At 42.3% G+C, this 17,037-nt stretch overlaps 1 protein-coding gene across 1 annotated transcript in view; it reads right to left on the bottom strand.

The window, feature by feature from the left end:
• RNF150 (ring finger protein 150) overlaps positions 1–17,037 on the bottom strand; it is a 169,479-nt gene that overhangs the window by 59,251 nt on the left and 93,191 nt on the right. Inside the window, exons 2-4 of the mRNA XM_008143730.3 lie at positions 14,281–14,531; positions 6,702–6,773; positions 3,819–3,901 (exon numbers count right to left, since the gene is read on the bottom strand). Coding sequence (XP_008141952.1) covers positions 3,819–3,901; positions 6,702–6,773; positions 14,281–14,531 — 406 coding nt within the window. The remainder of the gene's footprint in view (positions 1–3,818; positions 3,902–6,701; positions 6,774–14,280; positions 14,532–17,037) is intronic.

The raw sequence follows: 17,037 nt of genomic DNA, 5'->3' as shown, positions 1-17,037 counted from the left end.
TCATTCATAAAGTATTTTAAAAGAGTTGTTAAACTTAATTAAAATAGCACTTGTAAAAGCAAGAATTGATTCTGAATAGCATAGGTCTGTTGTTAAAACTCGTCTTAGAGCTGGTAGGTATGTCTGTGCATGATTTTAATCATTACCATGACAACAAATAGGAGGGAAATCATTATTAGTTCCTTACTCATGCAAGGGTCTCCATAAGAGACAAAGGAAACAAACAAGAGAATGATTTTGAAAATATGGTGGTACAAGAGCATCCATTCCTGAGTGATACGGAAAGACACGCTACCCAGCAACAACAGAGTAGAGATATACCCAGTGTGTCAGGGGCAAGGAGGCCACAGAAAAGAGTATCAGAGAAGGAAGGCAATAAACTGGAACATTTTTGGAAACAGTTTTTACTCCAAGGAGATGCAAAGAATTCTGTGTATGAGTCAGCCTGGAAATAATGGGAGAGTCTATGAAGTTCATAGGAACAAAGGCTTAATAATACCCCAGAGGAAATTACCTAGCAAAAAGCAAATGCCAGTGCCTTTGTTGGATAACATCCATTACTGCAAACTGTCTGGCAGAACCCAGCAACAGGCATACAAATATCTTGATTTTAAAGTCAGCATAGAAAAAAATGTATGAGCTCTTCAAAGAGTGAATACATGTGGCGAGTCTAAGATCAAACAGCCATAAGTATAATCTGTGTTTGGGAATGCTCAATGAAGTTCACTATTTAAAGGAGGGCCTACAATAAGGAAATAAAAGCAGATGGACAGTAAGGAGCTTGAAGCAAAAAGAATCAAGGAATAAGCTGAGAACCAAATCCTATCTAATAAAAGAGTAATATGCAAATTGATCGTCACTCCAACACAAGATGGCTGCCCCATGTGGTCAAAGATGGCTGCCCCCATGTGGACACAAGATGGCCACCACAAGATGGCCACCACAAGATGGCCAGCAGGGGAGGGCAGTTGGGAGAGACCAGGCCTGCAAGGGAGGGCAGTTGTGGGCAATCAGGCCAGCAGGGGAGGGCAGTTGGGAGGGACCAGGCCTGCAGGGGAGAGCAGTTGTGGGTGATCAGGCCAGCAGGGGAGGGCAGTTGAGAGGGGCCAGGCCTGCAAGGGAGGGCAGTTGGGGGTGATCAAGCCTGCAGGGGTGGGCAGTTAGGGGTGACCAGGCCTGTAGGGGAGGGCAGTTAGGGGTGACCAGGCCTGCAGGGTAGCAGTTAGGCATCAATCAGGCTGGCAGGGGAGTGGTTAGGGGGTGATCAGGCTGGCAGGCAGAAGTGGTTAGAGGCAATTAGGAAGGCAGGCAGGCGAGCAGTTGGGAGCCAGCAGTCCTGGATTGTGAGAGAGATGTCCGACAATTTTCGAGGGGATTCAGACAGTCGGACATCCCTCGAGGGGTCCCATATTGGAGAGGTTGCAGGCTGGGCTGAGGGACGCCCCCCCCCCACCTGTGCACAAATTTTGTGCACTGGGCCTCTAGTAATGATATAAAAAGGGAAAGCTTGAGGCCAAACTGAACCAGCTTAGGGCAAGGGCTAGTATACATAAAATGAAAGTTCCAAAAAGGAAAAAAAAAAAAAGAAAAGAAAGTTCCTAAAGTTTTATTATTTTATGTGATAAATATTGAAATGTTATTTTTTTTCTTGGTTAATATTTCCAAAATATTTTAGAGTAAAAGGAGATCTGGCTTGATATATCATGACAATCTAAATGCTGCTCAAGCCATGTAATTTGTCATAATTACAAATTGCAATCAGCCAGGTGTTACACACAGGGGCATGGTGAAGTGAACTGTGATACGTCTGTGACTAGGCTATTACGCAGCCTCTAGCAACTATATGTAGTAACATGGAATATACTTATGCCAGAGCTCTAAATGAACAAGGTATTTTAGACTGTATGAATTACAGGGCTAAAGTAATGCTGTACTTAGTTTTTAAAACAGATTTTCTTTTTTAATTCTTTATTGTTTAAAGTATTACATATGTTCCTCTTTCCCCCATTGACCTTGCCCCAGCCACTCCCACCCCCCCAGCACATGCCCTTACCCCCCTAACATATTTTCTTAATTACATTTGTAAAGTTCTTTGGAGACTCAGGAAAAAGTTGCTATTTAATTTGCCTTAGATATTTTTAAAATATATATTTTTTATTGATTTCAGAGAGGAAGGGAGAGGGGAGAGAGATAGAAACATCAATGATGAGAGAGAATTATTGATTGGCTGCCTCTTGTATGCCCTACACTGGGGATTGAGCCTGAAACCTGGACATGTGCCTTGACCAGGAATTGAACCGTGACCCCCTGGTTCCTAGGTCGATGCTCAATCACTGAGCCAACACTGGCTGGGCTGCTTTGAATATTTTTTTTATTAGGAGCAGCCTGACAGGGTTCTAAACAGTCTCCAAGAAATAAAATAAAGAAAAGCACTTTCCTTACTTGTAACTATCAGGATATATAAAACCCTGAGTAAAATCTGCAGAGATGAAAAGATGCTACGCTGAGAGGCTCTCTGAGGTTCACACACTGCTACTCTTTGCCAGGGTTTCTAGAAGTCACCTAGTAAACGCCACATATAATGTTTAGAGAGAGAATTTATGTATCGCACCCTCATGTGAAGGAAACTACCAAGTCTTTATGTGCCCAACTTACTATTTCATCTTAGAGACAATCAGGCATCTATAAACCAAGGAGAAGAATCCCACTCAAAGGCCTTGACTGGGGCCACCAGGGTGCACTTCCTCAGGCCTGGTTTCCTAATGATCAACTGGCCTAAAAGCATTTCAAGTACAATCCATTCATTCCCCTTGAGGGTTTCTGCATTTATTTGAATATCCTGGGTGTGAGTTTTTTCTCTGTCACTTCTTTGTCATTTTGGGATTATTAAACCAATTCCTCCAAAGGCATATTTTATTTCTTTTGTATTTCTAATGAATAGTTTTTAAAGATGCATTGTTTTATGAGTAAATGGATTGTGTTGTATCTTTGGGTGTTTTCTATCTTTGTGTATTTTTCTACTTTATTTATGTGAGTACTTTAAGACTCTTTAATGCCAGTCTTTTCAAGTGAAGACCATTTCTTTAAGGCAGAATTTAATTTTATTTTTAGAATACTTGAGCAGATGCAGAAAGGTTTTTAATTACAGGAGGACAACTTTAAAATAATTTAATTAAGTTATTTAAATGTATTTAATTTTAACTGTATAAAAAGAACTCAGACACCTTAACAGTAAATATCAATTAGCGAGAGGAATGAGGATTGCGTGAGAATCACCTGGGGAGCTTTTCCAGCTACACTGCGGGCACTCTCTCCTATAGATTCTAGAAGTTTTGGCCGGGGACTGTCACATTCTGTTCCTGTTAGTAAAACAAACAAAGAAAACCCCACCCCCCAAACAAACAAACAAACAAACAAAAAAACCCCAAAACCAAACAAAGGAAATGGAATCTGCCTTTGGCTTCCTACTTAATCCTGACCGTTTCCTGGCTGCTGATCATTCATAAAATATTTGAAAGATCTTACTCATTTAATTAAAATAGCACTGTAAAATCAAGTATCACAAATCTTCTATTGAAGAAAACTAGTACTGGCATCCGCGCTATCAAACTGTATCATGAGGTCCTACTTCCTAGAGGTATACCTCCTTTGGTGCAAAGAGGATCAGGAGAAAAGTTACACAGAAAGAATGAGCTTTCCGGTTGTTTGATAGTGAGACATGGAAACGTTTGGGCAGATGGGCCTAGCGGGTCTGAGCCAGAGGCCAGCGAGCACTTGCCACACTGGCCCAAGTCAAAGCAGGCAGCCTGGTGACTCACCGGCAGGGCAAGATCCGGACCACGTCGCTGGGCTTGTACCCTTCAATACAGACGGCACAGTTGTCAAAGTCGGGCTCTGTTTCCTGCAACACAGAAAGCACACATGAGCCTACTTTCGTAGTTTCAGCTCTTGTGAAGCTACCCACATAACACGCCAAAGGAGCATGCCTCAGAGCCAGGCTTCAATGGTCTTGGGGTCAGTTTTCTTAATCAATAATTTACTATTTACTGGCTTAGTTTCCATTCATTCTAACCTCCATGTTTTGTCTCTGGGTTCCTCTGCAAGTAGGAACAATTTTTAAATGTACCATTACTAATAATGCTCTTTATTATAATTAGAGGTGACATAGCAAAAACTCGAAGATGAGAAATACCATTTATGGAGAAGTATCTGAATAATATTTAATCTTTCCATCCCTCAGGAATCTAATGTACACAATGCTAAAATAGTGTTTCTGACTTCCCCCTCTCTTCCCCAAGTATATAAATCTCCTTTAATACCCCATAAAATATTACTTATATAATAGTTCTTATTCTTTTATTATTCTCTGTTTCAGGGGGAAAAGTAATGGAAAAATACTTTCAATTCAGTAGTGATTTTAAATGAAATGAATGTTATCATAATAAGCTCAACAGAATTTTTATATAGTTGAAAAACAGCAGCACATAATTAGGGAGACAAATCCATTATTCAGACTAGAGACAAATACCTGGAATACATGTTGAGTCATGAATCCCTTACAAGCTCCCAAGAGCTCCAAATCCATGTCTGCAATCCACTGCTTTAAAATTTCTCCTGGGCGAAGAGAGATCCTCAGAGGCCACAGGTATGGACTGCACTGCTCTGTTGTCCATCCTCTAGACATGCATTTGCTTTTGGCTTTATGTCATCCTGCTACAGTGAGGGAAGCTGCTGCAATGACTTTGGGGCTCTAGACACTAGAATTCCGAGGCACTAAATATGCTTCCTGCATTTACTGTAGTGGAGGACATCGTTCAGCACATAACATTGTCTTCTTTGCAAAGAATCAAGTCCTAATACAGGAACCATCTTTTTTTTTTTTTTTTTAATCTTGTGGGACACTGGAATAAGGTAATTAGCTACTGCTTGAATATAGAATATTATTTCCTTCTTTGCATTGGCTGCTAGAAAGCACCCACCTAAATTTGGGACCCATTTCTGTTAGGCATTTTAGATAATGCATTTTTCTAATTTCATCCTGGCTTTATCTGCTCTTCCTACATTAATTTTAAATTTCTCATATTTTCTATCCAAACTACTTTGCTGTTCTATTGTATACATTTTATAAAGGGCTTTAAATTATCTTATGTAACAAAAGCCTAATATGCAAATTGTCTGAATGGCAGAACTACCGGTCACTATGATGCGCACTGACCACCAGGGGGAAGACACTCAACGCAGGAGCTGCCCCCCAGCCCACAGGCCCTAGGCCAGCTAAAGCAGGTGCAAGTGGCCACCCCCGCCACCCAATTGCCCCGCCAGTTGCTCCACAGATTGGCCCTGATCTCTGGCCAGACCTAGGGATACTACCCGTGCATGAGTGTACCGGGCCTCTAGTCCTATCTAATAAAAGAGTAATATGCAAATTGACCATACCTTCGCTATACCCACAAGCCACGCCCACCAACCAATCAGGAGCAGCTATGCAAATTAACCCAACCAAGATGGCTGCGGCCACGGAGAGAGCAGGAGGCTTGGTTTTCCCCAGCAATAGAGGAAGCCAAGCTTTCCACCTGCCCTGGCCTGCCTTGGCCTCTGCTTAAGGCTACAAAGTTTCAATTATAGAAGATAAATAAATCCCAGATACCAGGGCCTCCGCTTGGGTCTCCTGGGTGTGTGGCCAGCCTGCAAACCACCACAGGCCCCTTGCCCAGGCCACCCCATGCCACAAGGGAACCCCCACCCTGATCCAGAACACCCTTCAGGGCAAACCAGCTGGCCCCCACCCATGCACCAGGCCTCTATCCTATCTAATAAAAGAGTAATATGCAAATTGACCATCACTCCAACACACAAGATGGCTTCCCCTATGTGGTCAAAGATGGCTGCCCCCATGTGGACACAAGATGGCCACCACAAGATGGCCAACAGGGGAGGGGAGTTGGGAGGGATCAGGCCTGCAAGGGAGGGCAGTTGTGGGCGATCAGGCCAGCAGGGGAGGGCAGTTGGGAGGGACCAGGCCTGCAAGGGAGGGCAGTTGGGGACGATCAGGCCAGCAGGGGAGGGCAGTTAGGAGGGACCAGGCCAGCAAAGGAGGGAAGTTGGGGGCAACTGGGCCTGCAGGGAAGGGCAGTTGGGGGGAGACCCAGGCCTGCAGGGGAGAGCAGTTGTGGGGGGCCAGGCCTGCAGGGGAGGGAAGTTAGGGGTGACCAGGCCTGCAGGGGAGGGAAGTTAGGGGCAATCAGGCTGGCAGGGGATCAGTTAGGCATCAATCAGGCTGGCAGGGGAGTGGTTAGGGGGGTGATCAGGCTGGCAGGCAGAAGCGGTTAGGGGCAATCAGGAAGGCAGGCAGGCGAGCAGTTGGGAGCCAGCAGTCCTGGATTGTGAGAGGGATGTGCGCCTGCCCGTTTAGGCCCAGTCCTACTGGGATCGGGCCTAACCAGGCAGTCGGACATCCCACGAGGGGTCCCAGATTGGAGAGGGTGCAGGCTGGGCTGAGGGACACCCCCCGCCCCCCGTGCACGAATTTTGTGCACCGGGCCTCTAGTATTTAATAAAGATGGGTAAAATAACAGATGCGTATGGGAGAACTATTAGCATACATTCCCCCTTTCCCATCCTTCTCTCTCTTCTACCTTGGTGGCCAGTAAAGCCAGGAGCTTGTTTAAATAGCCCCTCACCCAAAGAAAAGAGGCTGTTACCTTGTCGCCCTTCTTGATGGTCCTGACCTGGAGCTTGCTGATTGCTTTCTTCGCTGCATCTCCCAGTCGGCGCTGAAACAGCAAATGCTGCTGGTTAGTAATAAAGGCCTGTTATTCTTGACTTTTCTTCTAATAACATTTAATATGTTGGTGTCCCTCGTTAGGGTGTCATAATGCCGGGGTTCTTTTCCCAGCCTTACAAAGGGTTCAGCATTCTGGAGAAAGGGGCTGTGCGTAGATGATTAAGAAGGTGTCCAAGGACGAAAGATATTTTTGAAAGGCATTGGGGGTCAGAGGAGCTTCAGCTAAAAGGAACTGAAGACTCTTGCTTGACCAAGGACCCGTGCTTTTATTCAACACGATTTATCCTAAGGCAAGGTGGAAATATACACCTCAAAGGGTACAGTATCAAAGGGTTTATACAGAAGCATTATCAGTTTGGGGAATAGCCTACAGCTGTACAGGTGTTTGGCCAACAGGAGGCAATAAAATGCCCTGAGCTGTATGGCAGCAGACAATCATCCTATTCAGGTTTGGGGGAAGTGCCTTTTAGCCGTTTCCAACAGGTAAATTGCATTTGACTCAACCCTGTTGAGATCCCCAAGCTTCACCAACCTTTTGGTAAAACTCTTGTAATTATTACATGCTGGAATTGGTTCTCGGCATTAATAAACCAGGGCAGCTATCCCTGAAATCATGCATGAGTGGCATGAATGTTAATGATGATATCTGGAAGAGATGGCATGGTGATATCTGAACAAAGCGGCTCTAGTAATTGAGGTCTATTAGAGAGAAGGTCTTCATGCCCCATGTTAAGCAAGTGGCATATGATATGGAAAGATCCTGTCCAGTGATGTTAGTGCAGGCTACATTTATACAGATTACCAAAAAAATAAATTGAGGCCACAGCCGGTTTGGCTCAGTGGATAGAGCATTGGCTTATGGACTGAAGGGTCCCAGAGTTCGATTCCAGTCAAGGGCAGGTAACTCGGTTGGAATTTTAAAGAATTTCCTTTACTTATGTAGACTCAAACTAGGTTTATATTTAGTTTGTACTGTCCTATTACATCACATTCTTACATGCCAATTTTGCCTCCTTTGTTTATGTTTAAGTGTGAGTATGAGTATAGGGAAATATATACAAATATGTTTAGTTTAACTAATAATTATACAGCAAACCCCTATGTAACCACCATAACCCACATCAAGAAATACTGTATTCGACTTGGTTTATAGGTCAACACTCAACCACTGAGCAACACCAGCTGGCCTATACACACAGTAGTTATAGTAAATAAGTAGAAAAGGAGATATTCTCCATGTTAATTTACTTTCCTCTTTGATATTTCATTTTTAGTTTTTAAAATAATCACTGGCATTTTTAAAAAATATGTTTTATTGATTTTTTTACAGAGAGGAAGGGAGAGAGATAGAGAGTTAGAAACATCGATGAGAGAGAAACATCGATCAGCTGCCTTCTGCACACCCCCGACTGGGGGATGTGCCCACAACCAAGGTACATGCCCTTGACTGGAATCGAACCTGGGACCCTTCAGTCCACAGGCTGACGCTCTATCCACTGAGCCAAACTGGTTTTGGCAATCACTGGCATTTTTAACAGGAAAGTAAGCTTTGGCTGTTTCCTAAAGGGACACCCATATACACTTGAGATTTATGCAGAAGTCCAGGAGTAGATAGCAAACTAAATTGGCAGGAAAAATAGGAAGAGTCTATAATGATAAATACGAATGGGGGGACATAGAGTAAGAGGAAAAAGAACTGAGGTAAAACTAAACAGGATGCAACTCTCTTCCCTCTTCTTTTCCTCTAGTTATTGACCAATTATCCTTTGGTTTCAAATCAAGTCATTTTTGGGGGAGCCCTTCCTAGATGTCTTTCAGGAGAGAAGACGCTTCTGGTCTATACCCTCACAGCATCTTGTTTCTCTACTTCATAGCCCTGTGACAATATGTACTATTTTTAAGATCTATCCCAGTTACTTTTCTCTCCTGTAAGCTCCCTGAGGACAGGCCTGTATTTATGTTTGCTTCCCATTAATATGAATAGAGCTGCCTTCAGTAATTGACACTGTATCATTCAACACATATTTCAGATCACATACTTCGTCCCAGTTTCAAAAGCTCTGGGTTTTGGGGAAAAAAAGAAAAAAAAAAAAGGTAGTGAAAACACACAAATTTCTGCTCTCTGTAGTTGACTATCTAGTGGAATCTCCATTAATGGTTGATGAGTGAATAAAATCTTAAACCAAGAGACCATTTTTTTTTTTTTAGCATGGAAAACAACCTGAGAAATTTAGCAGTTAACGGGAAAGTATATGGACTAACCATGATACATGTGGTTAGGTAAACAAAGCTATGGTCCTGACCTTGGCAAATCCAGCCTGTCACAACTAAGAGCTGCTTTTCATTGAAGAAGACAGGAGCAAGAATTGAAAGACATGGAGAAGGGGCCACTTGTTACAGGGACTAAATGCAGAAAACCTATAGAATATTTTATTTAGAATAAGAGATCTGGGTCAACACTATAGTCAAGTATTGATTGTTTTAAGTTTAAGTTATGAATTCAGATATTTCTGTAATTGTGTTTAATTTGTATTATATAATATCTGGCCCCAATTCAATCACTTAAATTGTTTTTTATTTTTAAAGCAGAGCAATAAGGCAGCAAAAATTATTTTCAAACAGTGGTATTGGATTATGCTCAAAGAAAGATCATCCTTTTTTGAGGTGGTGAACCAGAAATAATGTTTTCAAAATTTAATTTATTTAAAATCATTTTTAAGCAAATGAAATATGTCCTTTTTAAATGTGAACATGTAAGGTAAACTCAAAGACTACTTTCTATCTTGTCCATGTATTTTATTTTGCTTTTGGTTATATCTGAATAAAAAAGGGGTGTTTTAAAAAGATCCCCTTCTCTCGTCCACAAAAATAAAAAGCCGTTTCCATACCCTTTTAAGGGAAGATGTAAGCTGCCTTTAAAAAAACAAAAAGAAAATGGTTTGTCTATCCAGGAAATGTAAGCTGACATTAGGGTATCAGGGATTATGGCTAATAGCAGAGTTAATGGTTAGGGGATTAGAAAGAGGAATTTCATTACTGTCATTTGGTGACTGAGGGCTGGGAGGTTAAAAGAGTTCAGTGGAGGATAAAGTCATTTGGGAGATGGACTTCTCACATGAGCAGAACTAGCAGATGGAGAAATTTGAATATAAAAGAAAATGGTAAAGTCCTCTCAACACCAAGTCTAAGAGGTCTTCCTCCCTGGACGTCCTGAGAAATCAGATGACTCACAAAGGAAGGAAGACAGGTTTCCCTTCATCATTCTGGAAAAATGGTGTGAGGGTATTCCTTTCCCTTGAAATGCCTTGAGACCACCCTCATTTCAGATGGTAATTCACATACATCTCCTTTCAGGAGGGAAAAGGTAATGTTTTGTGAGTGGCTGACAAAGGATAAGAAAGTCTGACTTGCCAGGGGCAGAGCAAATGTTCTAGATACCTTGGAGAATACAGAAAAGTCCGCTTTTGAGATATAGATAATAGTTATGAAACTATGGAGGGTAGAGTTTTCAACAGAAGTCTAGATTAACCAAAAAAGGGGAAAGCACCATAAAGTTTTGAAATGTAGTCAAATTTTGTATTTCTCTTTAAGTGACACAAAAATGACCAGGAAATATTGACTTCTAAATAAAAACACTGACTCACTTGCAACAATTTTCTAACCAGTATTACTGGATTTCCAAAATGCAAACTAAAGAGATGAGTAAAAACATAAACATTCTTAATGAAATGGTCCAACTAAAGCAGTTGTAGCTTTTGCAGTTGGTCTCTTCTGTCTTTGGGTTCTTAACTGCACCAAGAATAAAGGAGAGAAAAACCACAGGCCCTGCTCAAACTGAGCCTGGTGTGGAGCCTGAATAGAGAATCTAGGGATTGGAACCAGAAGTCTGTCACTGAACCCATCCTTTCCTTTGTGGTTAGTTCTCAGAAATGCAGACTAACGGGCTGCTAATGGGAGAGTTAGCGACCACCTCAGGTACATTTAAGGGCCACCTCATACATTTAGGGATCACCTCAAGTTTCTAGAGGCGTTTTGTTTCAGAGGGTGATTCCTCTCCCTTGTCTAGGGGCTCCTACAGATTTTCTCTAACCCAACTAGATCCAAATCATGCTTTTCACTAAAGATCACCAGGAGTTGGGCCATCTTAATAATTAGATTTATCCGTCAATTGAATCTAAATGAGTATAAGAAAGTATTTACCAAGGTTATTGGTTCCTTGATAGTAGTGAAGACATATGGCTTCATGGAAAAGAAAAAAGAACCATTTATTAAAAGAAGAAAGTCCTACATAAATGCCAATAAGGACGGTAAACAATGGCAGACTCCAGTTCAACCCAAGACACATAAACTAGTGACCTTCTAAATATTTAGGAGATGGAGAAAAAGAAGACACTTTCCTCTTGTCCCCTTCTGTGTGATAAACAGACATGCAGTGAATATGATTAAAAACAAACTAGGAACATAAGGACACCAATACAGCTTCAAAATCGAGTTTATGTTCCATCTCATCTGATTGGATAATTTTATATCATATTTGCCCCTTTTTACCGACAGCTGTATTTGATCATCATGATTCTCATCACCACCACCAAATGGAAAAACAGCAAAGTGTTCTTACGTCCTAGGTGAAGAGAGGACACTATAACCATAAACAGAGTTGGTCCCAGTCATCTGGAACCTCATGTGGCCACGGGTGACTCAGACACTTCCCTCACTCGCTCTAATACATAACAATGAGTTTTCCAGGCCTAGCTGATGCAACAGAAATCACTGCACAGCCAGTTCAGCTGATTTCTATGATGTAGGTCACCATTCCGTCAATGTAGTAAAGTGGGTAAGGGAATCAGCTTGGCTGCCCCGACAGCCTGGTGACCTCATGGAGTGATGACTTAAAGCTGTGCACACGTGACATGAGGTAGAAACGTCAGGGTTACCTTTCGTGGGAGGTGTTGTAGAAGAGAAGGCATGGCTTGGATGTTAGAAGATCTAGCTTTCAGTCCTATTTCTGTCACTAACTGTGTGACTTTGGCCAAGTCACTTCAACATTCTGGACCCCAGATCCCATCATTAGTAAAACTAGGTATGTGAGTCGTGTCATATCCAGTTTTACCAGGTCAGGATTTTCTTCCACACAGAACAGAACTGGGAGGCAACGATCCTTGGGACCTGACTTATCTAAACATGGCAAGTCAATGGCTAACTATCTCATCGAATAGGTCACAGATATAACATACATTTTGCCTTTCCATCCTCCCGAGGGCTCTGCACTTTCTGCAGGGACACATCAGGGACCGAGTTGGTTGTCACTTTTTAGGAGACAGAAGCATCTCTGACCCCTGGGACACTTGGCATACTCTTTTCCCTTCCATCCCTCTTCCCCTGTGGCATACAAGTTTGTCTTAAATACCATTGCTTCTCTTGCTCCAGCTTAACTTCAGGACCAAATGTGCAAATGAAATCAAAGGGCCATGGGCCATGTACATGCAAATACCAGGAAAAGTATTCACACAGAGGAGTACCTCTTTCAAGAAAGCTTGGTTGAATGTCATTACCAGGCCTCACATAAAACAACACAAACCAGGTCTGGTTTCCTTGGATTAGCCTCAAAGGCAACATTGTTTATGAAAAACAAAAAAGAGCCTTACATCATTTATCTGATCTGCCCATGTTTGAAATCGCCGCCCTCTACCAAGAGTCCTGTGGTTTTCAGAGCACAGACCCAGTCTTTGTGTCGGAGATGGGATATCCTAGGAGACAGAGGGACAGTGTCCCCGAGCATCACCAGCAGGCAGGCTCACCTGCCACAGCCACGGCAGGAATGCTGCTCGCTGCATCTGCAGGGTGAACAGCTGCCAAAGTGGCACATCTGGGGAGTGAGGGACACATGGCTCCTTCACATCCCGGAGGGGAAGGGAGGCTACCTGTAGTGGACATTGGCATTCAGGTCGAGAATCTGTCATGTCCCTGGCCTACCAGGTAGCTAGGTTGATTAGAGCATCATCTGGATACGCCATGGTTGCCGGTTCAATCCCTGGTTAGGGTACACACAAGAATCAACTAACAAGTGCATGAATGGATTGAATAACAAATCGATGTTTCCCTCTCCCTATCTCTCTCCCTCTCCCTCTCTCCCTCTCTCCTCCTCTCTCAAAACCAATCAATAAAACAAAATTAAAAAGAATCTGTCATGACCTTGGCTCTCCATCTCAGGGTTTAAGAAGGGAGGTGATCGGTTGAGTAGAAGAACCCTGAGCCTCCTCTGTGGAGCCCCCGGAGTTGGAGGATCTTAGATTAGATACTAGAAAGGACTTAACAACCAATCTTTACTTCTAAGGCCAAAAAGGGCCAAATTTGATCAGTAGGATGTGCTTAGTGTCACTTGTACATTTTTTAAAAAGAGAAAACATGTCCATCAATAGGAGCTGGTTTAATAAATACAACATACACAAAAAAGGAAATGTTATCCAGGCATTAGAAATGAGAAGGCAGCTTGGATTGAGTGTTGATATAAATTAATCTCTAATATACAGTGAGAAATAAGGGTATGGAGTTAAGTGTACTATTATTTTTTCACACACATTCTCTCTCTCTCTCTCTCTCGCTCTCTCTCAAACACACACACACACACACACACACACACACACACACACGAATGCACATGCATTTGCAAGCACATAAAACATCTCTAGAAGAGAAGAAATTCCAGGCAGAGAAATTCCAGGCAGAGGGTAACCAAGGGGCACACATGGGAAGGCAATTACTTTTCATTTACACCATTTTATACCTTTTGCAATTTATACCATGCATATATATTATCTGTTCAAAAATTAATTGCTTTTTAAAATAGCTTTTATTTACCTCCTTTTCTTCTATCCACAAGGAGGAAATTTGGGCTTTTCCTAAATTATGTTGCCACTATTAGCATAATCTCAGCTCATGTTCCCTTTCTCCTTTAATATGTGCCTAAAGATGAGCAATAGGAATATAGGACAAAGCCCCTCCATTTTACAGAACAATATTAATAAAACATCAACATATGTATATTGGAAAAGATCTGAAAAAGTATGCAGCAAATATTAAGTGCTTATCTTGAGTAGGGGAATAATAGGTAATTTTGGTCTTGTCTTAGTATTTTGTGTGATTTTCTAAGTTTATACAATAACATGCCTTATTTTTATAGTAATTCTTAAGTTTTATTTATTAATTTTTTATATTTATTTATTTATTTTATTTTTTAAATATATTTTATTGATTTTTTACAGAGAGGAAGAGAAAGGGATAGAGAGTTAGAAACATCGATGAGAGAGAAACATCGATCAGCTGCCTCTTGCACACCCCCTACCGGGGATGTGCCCGCAACCAAGGCACATGCCCTTGACCGGAATGGAACCTGGGACCCTTGAGTCTGCAGGCTGACGCTCTATCCACTGAGTCAAACCAGTTTAGGCTATTTATTTATTTTTTAATAAGGTTTAGAAAAACTTTTTGCTACTCACCTGGTTCCTGTCCCTGGCATTTGCATATCGAAACCTCTGGATATAATAAAAGACCAGCCATGCGAGGGAAATGATCATCAGGACGATGAAGGAGATGGAGACAAACACAACCGATGTGCGGCTCACGTATTTCTGCAAGTTCCGGGTACCGATGGTGATGTACATCGTCACGGTGATGTTTCTTTCCAGCAGGCTGACTATCTCCTTCCCTTTGGGCTCAGGAATCATTATCGCCACGATGTCTTCTACGCCTGTTGTGAGAGGGACGAGGGTAAAGGGATGAGAGAGAGCAGGAAAATGACAGTGAAATGTCTGGATAAAGTAACATACACCCACATAATGACATTATTTGTGATGATTCTTTGCCAGATCTAATATCCAGGTGCAATTCTAAGATCGAACAGCCAGAAACTGAGCCAAATTTTCTCTTTCTTCAGCTAGTCTGAGATGCTGCTGTCTTGACTATGAGAAAAGAACCTAAAATGAACTCATAATTTTGGTAGCAGCGAGGTCATGATCAACCTACCCTTCAACTGTCCCAGGTGTTGTTGACCCTGCTAAATAAAGGTGGCTGCTTTCCAACCAGTCCAAGTTTACAGCCCTAAATTGCATTTCACAACCCTTCCATCCCCTGAAGAGAGGAAAAGGCACTCTGACCCCATGGCACAAAGGTCAAATACAGATTCTTGCCATCTGTCTGTGACCTTTTTATCTTTCCATCACTCAGACACTCTGAATACTTGATCACAGATCTGTACTTATCATTTTGAAGTCAATTTTCTCCTACAGCGAGTACCCAAAGCGATCCCGAATAGAGTTTCTTAACAAGCTCTAACATGATCTGTTAACAAAAAATAAATGGTCTCAGAAATATTTTCTGCTTATTTTACCTAGTTCAATGTAAACAGCTTGTGCATCTCCATACCAAACCAGGGATGATGGAGGCTGAATAGATAACTCCAGGATTATTTCATCTCCACTCCCAAATACTCCCGCCACAATGACCCTATTACTGGATAGTTTGAAGCAAGAGGGGCAACTTTCTTGGATCAGAGTTATCTGGGTCACTGTCCCTATTCTTTGTGACACTATGTGAGGCTCAGCCTCTTGGTGAGGCGTTCTGGGGCCTCTACAAGGGGGTCTTTAGCAAGGATGTGAGACCAGCTCCAAATGAACCAACTTGGCACATCACTGTGAATATCAATTGCACTAGGATAGGTTCTCAGGGATCACCCCATTCAAATGTAGGCCCACAAATCTCTTCCTGGGCCCCATTTCCACATGGAGATATCCTATTCCCTGAGGTCACTACAAATTAAAGAGAGCAAATTTACAAAGAGGATGTTGCTGTTTAGGGACAAAATTAAACACTGCCATAGCTGCTTAAAGCTGGCCTTATTCACAGGTTGCGGCCCGCCAGACCGAACTGCCAGATTACAATGGCTCAGGATGGTGCAAGTCTCTTAGAAGCTACTTAGGGCTTTCACTTGACCTTGATCTCTACGCAGGTTTTCAATCCTACATTCCTTGATTCCTTTACCCACTGGGGCTAAATAAATATTTTAAAAGTTAATGACATACAAAGGTGTCTGTGTAGGCTACATCAATTATATCCTTAAAAAAAAAAATTCCAGAAACCTTTGCATGGGCCCGGCTGTAAAATCTCAAAGCCACACAGTGTTTAGATTTAGCTGTCAACTTCTGGGAATTACTGAAACTGATGGCTTGAATTTCAACTTTGCAGAATTTACTGACAATTCCAATGCTCCTCTTTCCATGTTTACTTTGGTTAATGGCTGCATGTGGTCTGAGGTTTTGGGAGGGATTAAGGCTGCCAGCAGGTTTTGTCTCTACAGAAATAACTTCTTTGTATTGCGGACTAATCCGGCCTGGTGAGGCTCATCCTGGTGCTATGGCCATCTCAGAGAGACTTAAGTGGTGGGTAGATTAATAACTTTTCACTTAATCAATCCCTTTACTTATATTTTCAAAGCTTATCTATTCAAAGCTCTAGAATAAGATATTTTTTGAGAAGAGGATTTGGGGTTATTTATAAGACTTTGTATGCTCAGACTTGCACAAGTTTAAAATTTTGAGTAGTCAAATCTTATCATTCTATTCCTTATGGCTTTTAGTTTCAACACTCTGCTTAGGAAGCTTCTCCACCAAAGAGGACAGAATACTCATTTAAAACTGCTCTTCAAAACATTTTAGTTTTACTTTTTACATTTAAATCTTGAACAACCTAAATGTGATTTGATAACAACACAACATGTATTGAGCTCTTATAATGAAACTAGAGGCCCAGTGAACAAAATTTGTGTATGGGGTGGGGGGGGGGGGGTCCTCTCAGCCCAGCCTGCACCCTCTCCAATCCGGGAGCCCTCAGGGGATGTCCAACTGCCGGTTTAGGCATGATCCCTGGATCGGTCCTTAAACCGGCAGTCAGACATCCCTCTCACAATCCTGGACCGCTGGCTCCTAATCGCTCACCTGCCTGCCTGCCTAGTTGCCCCTAACTGCTCCACCCACTGGCCTGGTCGCCTCTTACTGCTCACCCCTGCTGGCCTGGTTACCCGCAACTGCCCCCTCTGCCGGCCTGGTTGCCCCTCACTAACCCCCCTGCTGGCCTGGTTGTGAGGGTTAATTTGCATATTACCTCTTTATTATATAGGATGGCAGAGGGGAGACAGCTAGGATGAAATTTATTTTCACCCTAAGTTCTGAGATATATTTGGATCTACCTTTGGGTTTTAC

This window comes from Eptesicus fuscus, chromosome 6 (assembly GCF_027574615.1).
Source record: "Eptesicus fuscus isolate TK198812 chromosome 6, DD_ASM_mEF_20220401, whole genome shotgun sequence".
NCBI classification, from domain to species: domain Eukaryota; kingdom Metazoa; phylum Chordata; class Mammalia; order Chiroptera; family Vespertilionidae; genus Eptesicus; species Eptesicus fuscus.
The sequence above is the reverse complement of the archived record's forward strand: the minus strand, read 5'-3'. Positions and strand labels throughout refer to the sequence as shown.